Source organism: Choloepus didactylus, chromosome 27, assembly GCF_015220235.1.
Source record: "Choloepus didactylus isolate mChoDid1 chromosome 27, mChoDid1.pri, whole genome shotgun sequence".
NCBI classification, from domain to species: Eukaryota; Metazoa; Chordata; class Mammalia; order Pilosa; family Megalonychidae; genus Choloepus; species Choloepus didactylus.
Window position 1 is genome coordinate 25,318,556 of NC_051333.1, and position 13,174 is coordinate 25,331,729.

The 13,174-nt window shown below is 52.5% G+C and overlaps 1 protein-coding gene across 2 annotated transcripts; it reads left to right on the forward strand.

Annotated features, from left to right (window-relative positions):
* The first annotated feature begins 364 nt into the window (after nt 1-364).
* Nucleotides 365-11,432, forward strand: C27H19orf12 (chromosome 27 C19orf12 homolog). 2 transcript variants are annotated; one of them, XM_037820336.1, is made up of 3 exons: nt 365-498; nt 4,926-5,095; nt 8,939-11,432. In XM_037820336.1, the coding sequence occupies exons 2-3, from the start codon at nt 4,936-4,938 to the stop codon at nt 9,202-9,204; spliced, it is 426 nt and encodes a 141-aa protein (XP_037676264.1). In that variant the 5' UTR covers nt 365-498; nt 4,926-4,935; the 3' UTR covers nt 9,205-11,432. The 2 variants fall into 2 exon arrangements, with proteins under 2 accessions (XP_037676264.1, XP_037676263.1); XM_037820335.1 differs by lacking the exon at nt 365-498 and adding an exon at nt 727-794.
* Nucleotides 11,433-13,174: the final 1,742 nt, after the last annotated feature.

Here is a 13,174-nt window from a genome sequence, read left to right on the forward strand (position 1 = left end):
AACCAAGCCCACACTGCAGGGTCGCTGTCGGGATCAAGCGAGATGATCGGAGGTAAAGCCCCCAGAAGCCTTTTCAGATTTGAGATGGGCCCCTGGGGAAGAGGGGTTTCTCCACATACCCCTCTAAAGTATTATTCCCCGGCCCAATATCAACACCCCCCGCCACCCCCCCCCCCAGCTCCTTGCACCCTCCCCAGGGGCTCACCAACCTCGGCTTTGCCCTGAGATGGACCCCTCCCCACAATCCTAGGAGCAAAGCCCTGGCTTCTCCTCTTCAAACCCCCAGACCCAGAGGCCCCTGGCCGGCACTGGGGCCAGCTGATGTCTGCTTCCGGCCCGTTATTCGCCAGATACTAACTCAGCACCTTCGACTTGCAAAGGCCGCCGCGCTTAGGTTCCCAGGCTTGAGGTGCTGAATGCCGAGCGAGGGGCCGAGGGGTCTCTGCAGAAGGACGCTCCAGGCTTGGGAAGGTCCCAGAGCATCCTCGTATAGGACGGGTGTGTGCGCCGGGGTGCGGCAGAGGGCGGGAGCGAGGGGTGCGGCCTCGGGGCACCGGGAGCTCAGCTTTAGAGCCCGCGCGCGGAGGGCCTCCCCCGCCGGGTCCCGGTGTCGGGCGGCGGAAGGGGGTCCCGGCCCGGGCCGGGGTCGGCGCCGAGCTGCTGCGGGGACCGTGCCGCCCCGGAAGGCCCCGGCGCCGCGAGCCGGAAGGCGGGAGGGCGGGGCCTGCGCGCCGGGAGCCGCGGGGAGCCGGGCCTGTGCGCCCCTCGCGCGGGAAGGGCCGGGCGGGGCCGAGGTAGGACGGCGGGGCCGGGGCGCCCAGGAGCGTCGGTCCCCCGGTGGCGCGGAGCCGGCCTTCGACATCACAGGCGCGGAGGAGCCGCCTCCCCCTTGGATGAAGGGCGCCCGGGGACGCGCGGGGCCGGGGGAGGGGAGGGCGCACCCCGCCTGGGAGCCATGGGGTCCTGCCGGGAGCCGGACCCTCAGGTTCGCGGTGGGGGGAAGCGGGTGCTGGTGGACACCCTTAGTGTCTTCCTTTTCTAAAGCCACATGAGGAGTCAGCGGCAGAGCAGGGATGTGAACCCAGAAAGCTTCACCCCGGGCCCTGGCTCCCAGCCTCTGTGCGGTCGCCGATCTTAAAATACTGACTACTGATTTATTCAAAACCGCTCTGTGGGCTAATCCCGTGGGGTTTGCTGCGACCTTTGCACCGAGACAGAGGTGGGAAGACAGATTTACGGGAGCTGCAGCCCTCGGGGGAGTTTTGTAAATTCTGTCCTGGAAGCATAAAGTATTGAGGAGTCCCGGTGAGAGAGAGCACTCTGACTCCTAATGCCACTTTCCTAATTCTTTCCAAATCAGGGCTCTGTTCGGAAGCCTCCCTCTCCCTCTTCTCTCACAGTCTGGTTCCCCTCAGCCCAGGGCTGCTGTCAGAGGAATTAGTTCTCTGTCCCTTCCCCAAACCCTGCTGCAAGCTGCAGCCCAGCCGGGGTGCTGGCTAGAAACCAGGGCTTCCGGTTGGCCTTTGCCTCCCTGGGCTGGCAGACGGGCTCCCTGTGACCAGGGCCTGTTTCGTGGACAAATCAGAGTCTGAAATAGGCTTGAGGCTGATGGGGTGGGGGTGGGGATATACTCCCACCCTCTGAGGCCTGCCCCTTATCGAAATGCTCCCCCTGCTCCCCTCACCCGCCTTTCTGACCAGGGCAGCCTTGGGGTGGGGTAAGGAGAAACAGGACTGGCTTCACCCCCAGTCTGGCAAGCCCAAATTCAGGAGGCTGAGCTGTTTAGCAACGGCTCGGAAGATGGGGTTATAAACCTTTCTTCCACGATGAGCCTATTGATGCTTCAACATCTGAAATGATTTTTGTAAGGAAATTAAACCAGCTTTCCCTTGGATTGAGGCAGCCCTAACACTACCTCTGCCCATGTTGTGTGGCTGTTGAAACCCAGCTGGAGCTGGCCCCTTCCTCCCGGCCGCCCCCACAGCCCATACCTGCAGGCCCTCCAGTTCTACAGAGCACGCTTAAGCTTTGTCGCTGGCCCACTGGGCTAAGTGGACGCTGGAAGTAGCATTTGCACAATGATGCCTCATTAGCCCCTGTGGGTTTTGACTTAAAGTCATTCTAGAGTAGATCAGAAGCTGGGATTTTTATAACACACAATGGAGGGTGAAGTGGGTATGTGTCTGTTTCCTGCCTCTTTTCCATGTGTTTTCTTGCTGGGCAGAAACTCTTTCGAGAGTGTAGATCCATAATTCTGCAGCAAACCGGGGAAGAGTGCACTGGTGTGGAAGCTAGCCTTGCAAATCGAGCCTTGCCTGCTCAGGGGTCTTGGCGTCGCTGCAGCCTCCAGAGGGGCCTCCCCCAGACAGGAGCCGTACTTCCCTTTTCCCTGCATAAGTGACAGCTGAAAAGCTGAGTATCAACCAGAGCTAAGCTAGAAGGTGATAAGATATTTTACAGAGTTTTATTTTTTGAAAGGTTTTACCAAAAATTAATTCCTTTGGTTATCTTAATATGTATTTGAAATAGAACTCATTTTGTTTGCGTAGCTTTTCAGGACTATGGCTACTTTAATCAGGGCATGCCCTCCAGGCCTCCATTTCTGGGTTGCTTCAGTCCCTTTCCTGTTCTATAATGCTATTTTATTGTTATGTCCGTTTGTGTGTGGGCATGTCTGGACCCTGGAAAGAGACTTGTCTTCCGGGAAGGCTCTTCCTCGCTCTGGAAGCAGTTGCTGCTGGCGAGCAAAGGGTGGGAAAGGTCTTGGGCATTGTGGCACATCCAGAGCAGGTGCGGGCAGGTGTGGGCTTTCCTTCAGTCCCTTGGACAGCCCTGCAAGGCCTCTCACACCCCACCTGGCCAGACAGCTGTGCCGGCGGGTGCCCACTGGCACCTTCTGACTTGGAGGACTGAATGACAGATGTCAGACACACTGGGTCACGCTCTTAGTCTAAAGACCACCTGGGGCTTGTTGGAAATGCAGAATCTCAGCCCCCTCCCTCTGCTGCTGCATCAGAATCTGCATTTAGCAAGATCTGCTGTGATGCCTGGGCATGCGCGTGAAGGATCACTGATCTAATATGTAAAAAAGGAAAAAGGAAGGAAAATGTTCCCGGGGCAAGAGCACAAGATACTTCTCACCTCTCCTGGGACTGTAGAGAAGTTCTGAAAACCCACGTTTGTGGTAATAGGGTAGATCCAAATATTTGTTCTAAGGCTCAAAATTTTCTTCTCGTATTAGGAGGCCAGTTGTCCGTTAGAGACTTCCGTTGTTCCTGGATTATCCTTGAGTCAAAAAAGCTCTTAAAACCAAAAAATACTGAGCAATAGGGTCTGCCCCAAAGGTCTTCAGGCAAGTTCGCTTAGCAGCTATTTGAAGGGTTCGGCCTTGAATGGGAAGGGAAGTGTTGGTGAGAAGGGAAGGTGCTGAGAAGCCTGTGGGCCCAGCATGACCCTCAACCCCTTCCCACTTGGACTTTTCTTCCCACGAGGCTCATCAGTGTTTAGGTCCGCCATGCCCACCCAGACCCTTGGCCCGGCGGCGCCCGCCCTTCTCTCACCCTTGCTCTGCCTGCCGTTTCCCCGCCCGCATGGCAGAATTTCAAATGGTTTCCTGACCTCAGAGAAATAGCAAAGGAATTGTACTGAAGGTCATTGTTTAAAGGTCCGTCTGTCCATCTGTCTATCTATTGCTAGAATTCTTTGATTTATTTTGTTCAGTTACTTCATCTTATGGTGCCGTCTTGTCATTGCTTGTCCCACGCGTAGAAATGTAGGGACTTTCTGGAGTGAGCTCTAAAAAGCCAGTGGGGTGTATGAGGAGCAGAAGTGTTCCTCTAGAGCTACCATGGATTGAGGGTTTGCCGTGTTCCAGACCCATGGCAGGTGCTTCACATTGTCCAAAGATAAATCAGGGTCGAGTTTGCAGATTATAGCATTTTATTCAGGACATCCAACTTTTGCTGCAGTAAAGAAGGCAGATCACTTGCGCTAACAGAAATAGCTTCAGGCTTCTGGGATGGCAAATGAATTTTATGGACATAAAAAAAGAAGTTAGCTTGACTCCTATTGATTGGGTGAGGGTCTGTCTTACAGAGGCAGGTTTAGGGCAGGTGGGTTTTATTTTGTATTAGGTCAAACATAATGAACTAAGGGTTTGATTGGCTATTTGCACAACTGCTTTAGTGGGGATTTCAAATTTCAAAAGATAGGAAATTCGAGAGGGAGTTCCAAGAGGAAATAAGGCACAATTTTTTGTTTTTTGTTTTTTGTTTTTTTTTTGGTAACTCTGAGGGGTCCCCAGGGTTTTCTCTATATCATTGTATCAACATCCATTTTAGGAAACCATATAAGAATTAACAGGTGGTTTATCCCCATGTTACATGTAAGGAATCTGACACGTGGGGTCACACAGAGGTCAGTGCCCAGCAAAGCCAGTGAGGTTCCAGAGCCTGCCCTTTTCCCTTCTCTGGCTTGCTGTGAGCCCAGATGCGTTGTCACACAGAAGTGGATACAAGGCCTGGGCCTTTCTGAGCCCTGCCAGGCCTTGTGCGTCTGGGAATTGCCTGAGCCAGTCAAAAGGCCGCTGATGCAAGAAGTCAGCCTTGCCTCCCTTGTGTTGAAATGGTGGAGCACGTGGCAGGAGCTGCTTCCGAATCTGGTCATAAATCAGAAGCTAATCAGAGGGCCAGAGAGATCTTTACTCCCCTCTGCTGTTTCTGTTTGCTTATTAACCAAATACTGCCCTGCTTTCTCGGTGACAAATAAGTTTTCGCAGGACTGGGTGCCTTCTGTCATGCACATGGCAGGGTTACTATTCTCTATAGAAAATGGGGACCTTTCCTCCAAAGTCTAGGAAGAGTAACATTTGGGGGGAAATACTCATAAGTCCATTCAAACTCTCCCTTTGACGTTTTCCCTTGGAGGCCAGCCAAGATGCCTGTCATGGTAGAAGACATCATGAAGCTTCTCTGCTCCATCTCCGCGGAGAGGAAGATGAAAGCGGCCGTCAAGCACTCTGGGAAGGGTGCCCTGGTGACCGGGGCTGTGGCCTTCGTGGGCGGCCTGGTAGGCGGTCCGCCAGGACTAGCCATCGGTGAGTGCCTTCAGGGACAGCCGGCCGCGTGGGTGTCCTGGACGTGCCTTGGACCTGTGTGTGTGTGTGTGGGTGTGTGTGTGTGTGTGTGTGTGTGTGTGAGAGAGAGAGAGAGAGAGAGAGAGAGAGAGAGAGAGAGATCTGTTCTGTAGAAAATACAGGCTCCTGTGTGAATGTCTCAGCAGTGTGGAGTGCTCCTGAAAACGGGATCTGTGTCACTCTGACCTGGAGGACCCCGGGGCCTCCAGGCTGGGAGCCCAAAGTGTGAGCTCAGGGCAGCTGGCCCTGCCCTTCCCCGTTTGTGTGCTAGAGTCTGAAGATATCGGGGTGTCCTGCACCTCCCTTCTTCCCCAATACCTCCACCATCCCCCATCATCATTAACATGGCGCTTCAGAAGGGAACTGTGAGCAGACGCTGTGTGGCCGTTTTACACCAGCTCCTGCAGAGCGAGCGTCCCCATTCTGAAAGCCAAAGCCCAATGCAGAGGAAACAAGACCAAGAGAGAACTGCCCTTCACCCCTCGAGAGGTCACCCCTGGCCCCCTTGCTCTACCACCTGCTTCTGTTTGGGAACCAACTTCTGGCATTGAATGAAGATGTTGGCTAATTTAACAAAGGGCTGTGTAGCTTGATTTTCAGAAAGGCATCGTTCCTCGGGGCTAGAGTGGACTTGCTTCCTTTGGACTAGGAGTAGGAAGAATTCCTGTGCCCTAGGCCTTGGAAGAGCCATCAGCTCAGAGATGGGAGGCAAGCGGTGGGCTGGGACCGAGCTGGAGAGCTGGCCTGGCTGCCATTTGGACCCAACGTGGGAGAGTGTGTGTGCCGGTTTGAATGTATTGTGTCCCCCAAATGCCATTACCTTTGTGGTCTTGTTGGACAGACGCTTTTGGTGCTGGTTAGATTTGCTTGGACTGTGCCCCACCCAGCTGTGGGTAATAATTTTGATGAGATGTTCCCATGGAGGCGTGGCCCCGCCCATTCGGGGTGGGCCTTGATCAGTGGAGCCATATAAATGAGCTGACTGAGAGAGAGAAAACTCAGTGAGTGCAGCTGGGAGTGATGTTTTGAAGAGGAGCAAACTTGCTAGAGAGGAACGTCCTGGGAGAAAGCCGTTTTGAGGCCGGAGCTTTGGAGCAGATGCCGGCTGCCTTCCTAGCTAGCAGAGGTTTTCCGGACACCATTGGCCATCCTCCGGTGAAGGTACCCGATTGCTGGTGTGTTACCTTGGACGCTTTGTGGCCTTAAGACTGTAACTGTGTAGCAAAGTAAACCCCTGTTTTATAAAAGCCTATCCATCTCTGGTGTTTTGCATTCTGCAGCATTAGCAAACTAAGACAGTGTGGCTGGTGCTCTCACAGTGTCGCAGCATCCTCCAATGGCATGGTCACCGCTGGGCTCAGCAGACGTTGACTGAGTGCCTGCTGTGGGCTGGGCAGCCTGTGCTGGGGAATCGAGAGCCATGGAGAGCTCACAGGCTGCTGGAAATCCTTCCTAGCTGGCCAGTGGCCTTCCCACAAAGGCTGGAGAGAGAACCACCCTTTGGCCAAGGCTGGCTTCTGTCTCCCAACTCACTGGCGAGGCTGACATTCAAGGACGTTTCATTAGGCTAAGGCTGTGCTGCAGGGAGGGAAATACGCATGTGGGTGGCATCAGACCTTGCATCTGTGTATTTCCCTTTTGAAACTCTGGATTAGTAATCCTGACTTCAGCTTCTTTACTGTCCAGGAAGTAACCAGTAAGAAAGGAGCAAAGGCCATCTCCTTCTTAGTCAGTGACATTCTCTATCTTTGCCCTCAACCCCATCTGATGGTTCAGGGGAGGCTTGCATAATTTTTTCATATTGATGCCATTTGGAGAGCACAGATTTTATTCAGACTGAGTAAAAGCAAGAACAGAGCAGGATATCCACCCATGAGACCCAGGGGTTTACCTGCTTCCAGCCCCTGGTCACAAGTGAGAGCATCCTTCTACCCAGAAGACAAAGGAATTTTCTCTTCTCCAAAGAGCTGGTAACTCACCAGTTGATGTTCCTGGCAACTTTTTGCATTAACTATTGCTCCAAATCAAAAATTAATGTTCTCATAAAGGTTTAATTCAGAGGAGCGTGCCTCCTGCCTGCTAAGCACCATGGGGAAAAGTTCTAGAAAACTTATGAATTATCTGGTTTTCCCTGCCCAGAATGTCCCTTTGTGTCGGAGAGGAGGAAAACCCTCTCCAGGGGCAGAGTTCAGCCTCCAGGACCTGATACTTGCTCTGGTTTCTGGCAGCATGGGAGGAAGGCAGGTTTTACTGCCCGCCAGCTCAACCAGCCTGCAAACGGGTTCTCGTTGGCCTGGGAAGCATTTTTTGAAATAAGCTTTTAATTTTGGAATAATATTAGATGTACAGGAAAACTGCAAAGATAGTACAGAGAACTCCCATATACTCAGCATCCAGGTTCGCGTCCCCTGATGTTAACACGGATACATTGCTATTAACTCTTCTAACTTTATTTGAAGCTCCCCCATTTTTGTACTCACCGTCTTTTTTGACCCAGGATCCAGACCAGGATCCCATATCATGTGTGGTCATCATGTTCCTTTAGTCTCCTCTGGACTGGGACAGCTTCTCAGACTCGCCTTGTTTGTCGTGTCCTTGACAGTTTTGAGGGGTACTGGTAGGGGTTTTATAGACTGTCCCTCAATTTGGGCTTGTCTGATGTTTTTCTCATGATCAGACTGGGGTTCTGGGTTACTGGGAAGAAGACACAGAGGCGAGTGCCCTTCTCTTTGCATCGTTTGGGGGCAAATGGCATCCACGTGTCATCACTGCTGCTGTTGACCTCCATCACTTGGGTAGGGGCCAACTTCCCATGTTTCTCAACCAGAAAGTTCCTGCCCCCTCCCCCACCCCCCACCCCCAATGCTTGTTCTTTGGAACTGAGTCACTAAATCCAGCCCGGCTGCATCTTTAAATTTCTAATCGCCAATATCTAAAAATTGTGAGATAATATAAAGATAAAAATGTGGTTTTGCAACTAGTCTGTGCTAATCCACATGGTAGCACCTGGGAGGCATGAAGTCACAGCTTCTCCTTTAGACAGACGCCCAGGCGTCCGGTCACCACGGGCCTGCTCAACCCACTTCACTCCTTTCTGCCGCCTGGAGGGCTCTAAGCTTGAAACCCCTGCCCTAGGGTGCCTTCCCTGCACCCTTCACCCGTTCTGCACCTCCCTGGGGCCCAGTCAGGTTGGGTAGGACTTTGCATTGATGAAAGTTCAGTTAGCATGCCTTAACTTTGTCAATAAATTTAAATATAAAAATAGTGTTTGTGTCCTTTTAAGGATAACAGAGAAATAGTTGAATAAATTAAATGTGTTCCTTATCATACAGCTTTGGAGGGTCCTTGAAACCATGTAAATGTACTGGAAATGCCCAAAGTTCAGACACAAGAAATATTATTAGCGCCCCCCCCCAGAGGAGGACACCCACTGCTGAACTGGTTCTCCCCAAAAATGCGTTGGCTTCCCAGTCCCCTCTTTGTGAGATTTTTATGGGGAACTTGGGAACTTTCTTCAGCCCACGAAGAGGAATTTAGTTGGTGCAGCTCTGAATTGTGGAAGGTGTCTGCGTCACTTTGCTTCGGAAAGGGCATGCTAGGGTGTCAATTAACTGAGCCAAACGGACCAAGGATCACATAAACCTTTGCCCTCCGTGCTGCCTGGCAGTGCAGAAGGATGCAGGGCCCGGATTGGCCGACTCACGAATGGGCACACTCGTCATACAGTGGATGTGTGCTCGGTGAGAACCGGAGGCCATCGCTATGAATAAGGCCCAGCTAATTGAACCCTTCCTTGTTTTCCAGGGGGAGCCGTCGGGGGTCTATTAGGTGCCTGGATGACAAGTGGACAGTTTAAGGCAGTTCCTCAGATCATAATGGAGCTGCCCCCTGCCGAGCAGCAGAAGCTCTTCAACGAGGCTGCTGCCATCCTCAGGCACCTGGAGTGGACAGACGCCGTGCAGCTGACCGCCCTGGTCATGGGCAGCGAGGCCCTGCAGCAGCGGCTGCTGGCGATGCTGGTGAGCTACATCACCAAGGAGCTCCAGGCGGAAATCCAGTACGACGACTAGGCCTCTCCTCCTGGGCAGTGGGGGTGTCACGTCGATGATTCGCAGCCAAGGGGTGGGGAAGGGGCCGAGTGACCCCCCCTGAGAAATGGACACAAAGCCAGTATATTCCCTTAAACTGGAATGAACTCTCCTACTGGAGATAGCCCTGCTGTGCCGTATCACAGTCTGGAAATTATTTAAGAAAAGTCACGTTTTTGTGGCCTGGCGCACCTGTGGTCCTCCAAGCACAAAGCTGGTGAAAAGTAGAGGTTTGCCCGCTGCGGACGTCCTGCTCCCTGGGGTCTGGGGTCTTGTCGTCAGCTCAGCTGGCTTTCTGGCTGTGTCCTCACCTCCCTGCCAGCTGGCCCTTCTCCTCTTGGAAAGATGATTCCTGTTCCAAGCAGCCGTTTCAGGACTGGCCCCTGCTTGGGCCCTGGGGTCTCAGCTCCAGACCTAGCCCATGCTGGAATCATGTTTACTTCCTGAGCGTGCCCCTTCCCCACCCAGAGACTTCTGAGTGGCTGCAAGGAGGGGCACAGAGGGGCGTGGGGAGCCTGAGAGTGAGGCCGCAGGCGCCAACCCACCATCTGCACGCCTCGGCTCTCCCACTCCCAGGGTCTTGCTTTCCCCACCTGAAAAATCATGGTACTTCTTGAGTTCTGCTTTTGAAATTAAATATTCTCAGTAAAAATTATTGCTCATTCTGAAGGCTAAGAAATGTTTCCAACCTTAAAGTTCCCTATGGATGTGTTCACTTTGCTTTCAGTCACAACTTGACTATGTGTCATCAATTACAATAAATTTTTTCTCCCCAGAACTATCCTTTCCCCTCATATGTTGTGTAAAGCACAAAAGGCAGCTGTAGCCCTTGGAAATCTTTCATGCAGAGCCAAATGGAAGGTGCCAGAGGTGGTGGCTCTAAAGAATTATAGAAAGCTCCCCCAATCCCAGCACCCTCTGCCTTCCTGTGCAGGCAAAGGGCAACAGCAAACCATCCAGTGGATCCCCAGCCTCAGGAGTCAGTGCTGAGACTTGGGCTCTCTCCACTGGCTGGTGGCAGTGTCAGCCTCCCTGGAGGTGGGGAGGAGGCACTTCTGCTTAGAGGGGCACCTCCATGCGGATACAGAAACATCCAGGGTGCATTATGACCCAGAGGGATGGAGTGGGGAACGCAGCCCAGGCCACACTCCTGGGTTAACAAAGCCACTGTGTGCTGCTGGTGCAGATGGGGCAGGGGCTGTCTGAAAACCAAGAGGGATGTGTGTGGCTCATTTCTGCGCGTGCTGCCAACTGAGCCCCTCGTGCCATCCCAGAAATGCAAACCTAAAATCACTGAATGATCCCCACTCCCCCATTTTTGTAATTTCAGTAGACTCAAAAGTCAAAAGTTGTTTTCTTTTTAGTTAGAGGTAAAAACATCCCTTTGTGGGAAAAAAAAAAAAAAAATCCCTTTGTGGATAGCATGAGAATGAAACCAGAATAGAGATTTTTGGTTCTGTGCTTCAAAGCTGGGTATGCTTTTTCATTTTGCAAAACATGCCAAATTCAGAAATTGCTTATAACTGATCTGCCTAGGAAAAGCCGGGGTATAAGACAGTTCCCTTCAGTTAGGCGAGCAGGTCCCACCCACTCAGCACTTGGTGCCAGGGGCCCAGGGGGTCCCAGCACTCAGAAGCCCTGCACCAATGTCCTCTGCAGCCCACCCCTGGGGAAACAGCCCAGGGAGGAGATGGTCACTGCCGACAAGCTCTGTCTCTGGTGAAGCAGGCCTGGCAGAACAGACACCCCCCACTAGCCAGATCCTGGGGTGACGTGTGATGCTTTGGGCCAAGAGGGCTACCCAAACTTGAGTTCTGTCTCCCAGGAGCTGAAAGCTGTTTTCCTTGCCTTTCTCTCAGGTTTTTCTGATCAGTGTCTCCTCTGAGCTCCTCTGGTTTAATGATTTACATTTTTTCTATCTTTTAAAAGTCTTCATTTTTGAATAAGTCATACCTGCCTAGTTCACAATTTAAAAGGTAGCAGAGAGTACAGACTGAAAAGAAAGCCTTCCTCTTACACTGACCCCAGGCCTGAGGCCCTCTCCCCAGATGCAGCCACTGTTACCAATTTCTTGTGCATTCTTTAAACCGTATTTTTAAAGCGTCTTTGAAAACACATTATTTCATTTTATTGGTCAATGTTTATTGCTGAAAATTTAGAAAAGTGTAATGAAATAAAAATCACTACAAATCCCACCACACAGAAAATCACTGTTAACATATTTGGTGTATTTCTTACAAACCTCTTTATGCTGTGTATGTATATTTCTAACTTATTTGCATATACCTCTTTGAATGCTTTTATCGATTAACATTAAATAACATTTTTTATGTAATTTAAAATTCTCCATGAACATTCATAATGGCTGCACAATATCCCCTGGTCCTTAACTGTATCCCTAGTGTTGTTTCCTTGTGCAGCTTTTTACCATTATAATCGGCAGTGAAAGTTTTTGTGTTAACATCCTATGGTATTTTGGATTAGGTCTCGAGGGTAGATTCCTTATAGTGAAATTGCTGGGTGGCATGGACAAGGCTGTCATATTCCATCGCTGCTCCCCCACCCACGGGCCACCCACCAGCAAATGGGATTATGGATTCTTAAACCTTAAATTTCCTGGGTGATGGCTGCAGCACCTTGATTTGATCCGTTTTTCTCGGGACCACTAGTGAGGTTGCACCTGCTTTTGCCTGGTGACTGGCCTGTGGCTCAGCTGTCCCCTCCTTTTATCTATGACCCGCTGGAGCCGCCAGTGCTGGGAGCCGCCGCCCTGGTGCACACAGAGCTGCGGTCCCTGCGGTGAGGAGCGCCTGGGCGCGGGGGGCCGGGTGGCAGTTCCAGCTGCGCGGTTCCTACCCGCTTCGCCCCACACCCCGCATCACCCCGGCGCGAGCTGCCAGCAGGGTGAGGAGGCAGCCGAGGAGGGAGCCTTGGTGGGCGGACCCAGTAATTACAAAAAGAAACCATCTGCTCCGGGGCCGGTTATTAACCTGCTTCGGGTGTTGACGTGACAGCACCGAGTGAGGTTTCTCTCAGGCACATGGTGTGTTTTTAGCTAAAATTGACTTTTTTATTTTTCCGGGTTTTTTCAGCCGTGTGCTGCGGTGCGCTGTGACGGGGCGGGAGGCCGGCGGCGCGGGCTCGGAGGAGCCGGGCTCCGGGTTAGCCGCGGGGAGGCGCCACCCAGCGGGCGCCCGGCCGCGGCCTCTCCCCGCGCCCCGAGCGCGGACCCCGGCGCCTGCGCGGTGTGGAGCGCGGACCCCGGCGCCTGCGCGGTGTGGAGCGCGGACCCCGGCGGCTACCCCGTCTGGAGCACGGACCCCGGCGCCTGCGCGGTCGGGGGCCGGGCCGGGAGGTGGCCCCAGAAGGTCCCGGGCTCGGGGCGCTGAGGCTCTCCTGAGGTTTCCTAAGCCCCGGACAGAACATCAGCCGTGTGTGCTGCCACCTCAGACGTATGAAATGCGGCGTCTTTCAATGCCGAGCAATCACCGCGTGGCAGTGAAGGGTGCCGGGCTTCACCGCACAGGGAAGGGAAATGCGGGGTGTTTTCAGCTGGGTCCGAGGAGGGAAATGGCTTTATGAGCCGAAGGACGCTTGTTGGACCATTGAGATGATGGGATCAACTATCAGTACCCCCAGATCCTAGCGGGGGCTGGGGGTAGGGGGCTGAAAGGTGCTCTTTTTGTCCCCCAATCTCGAAGTGGTGGCTATTCATTTTATTTTTGTGGGTTATAAAGACGGAATTTACTCATTTGCATTAGCAATTAAGCAAATGCAAGTAAGATACCTAGGCGGTATCTGTTACCTACCAATTAATTAGCAAGAAATAAATACAAATGAACAAACCGAGCTGGAAGACGGTTATAGTTATCACACAACTGTATATAATTATATGACTCTATAGCTATATATACCTACACACACACACACACCCACCCACCAGTGGTGGTGA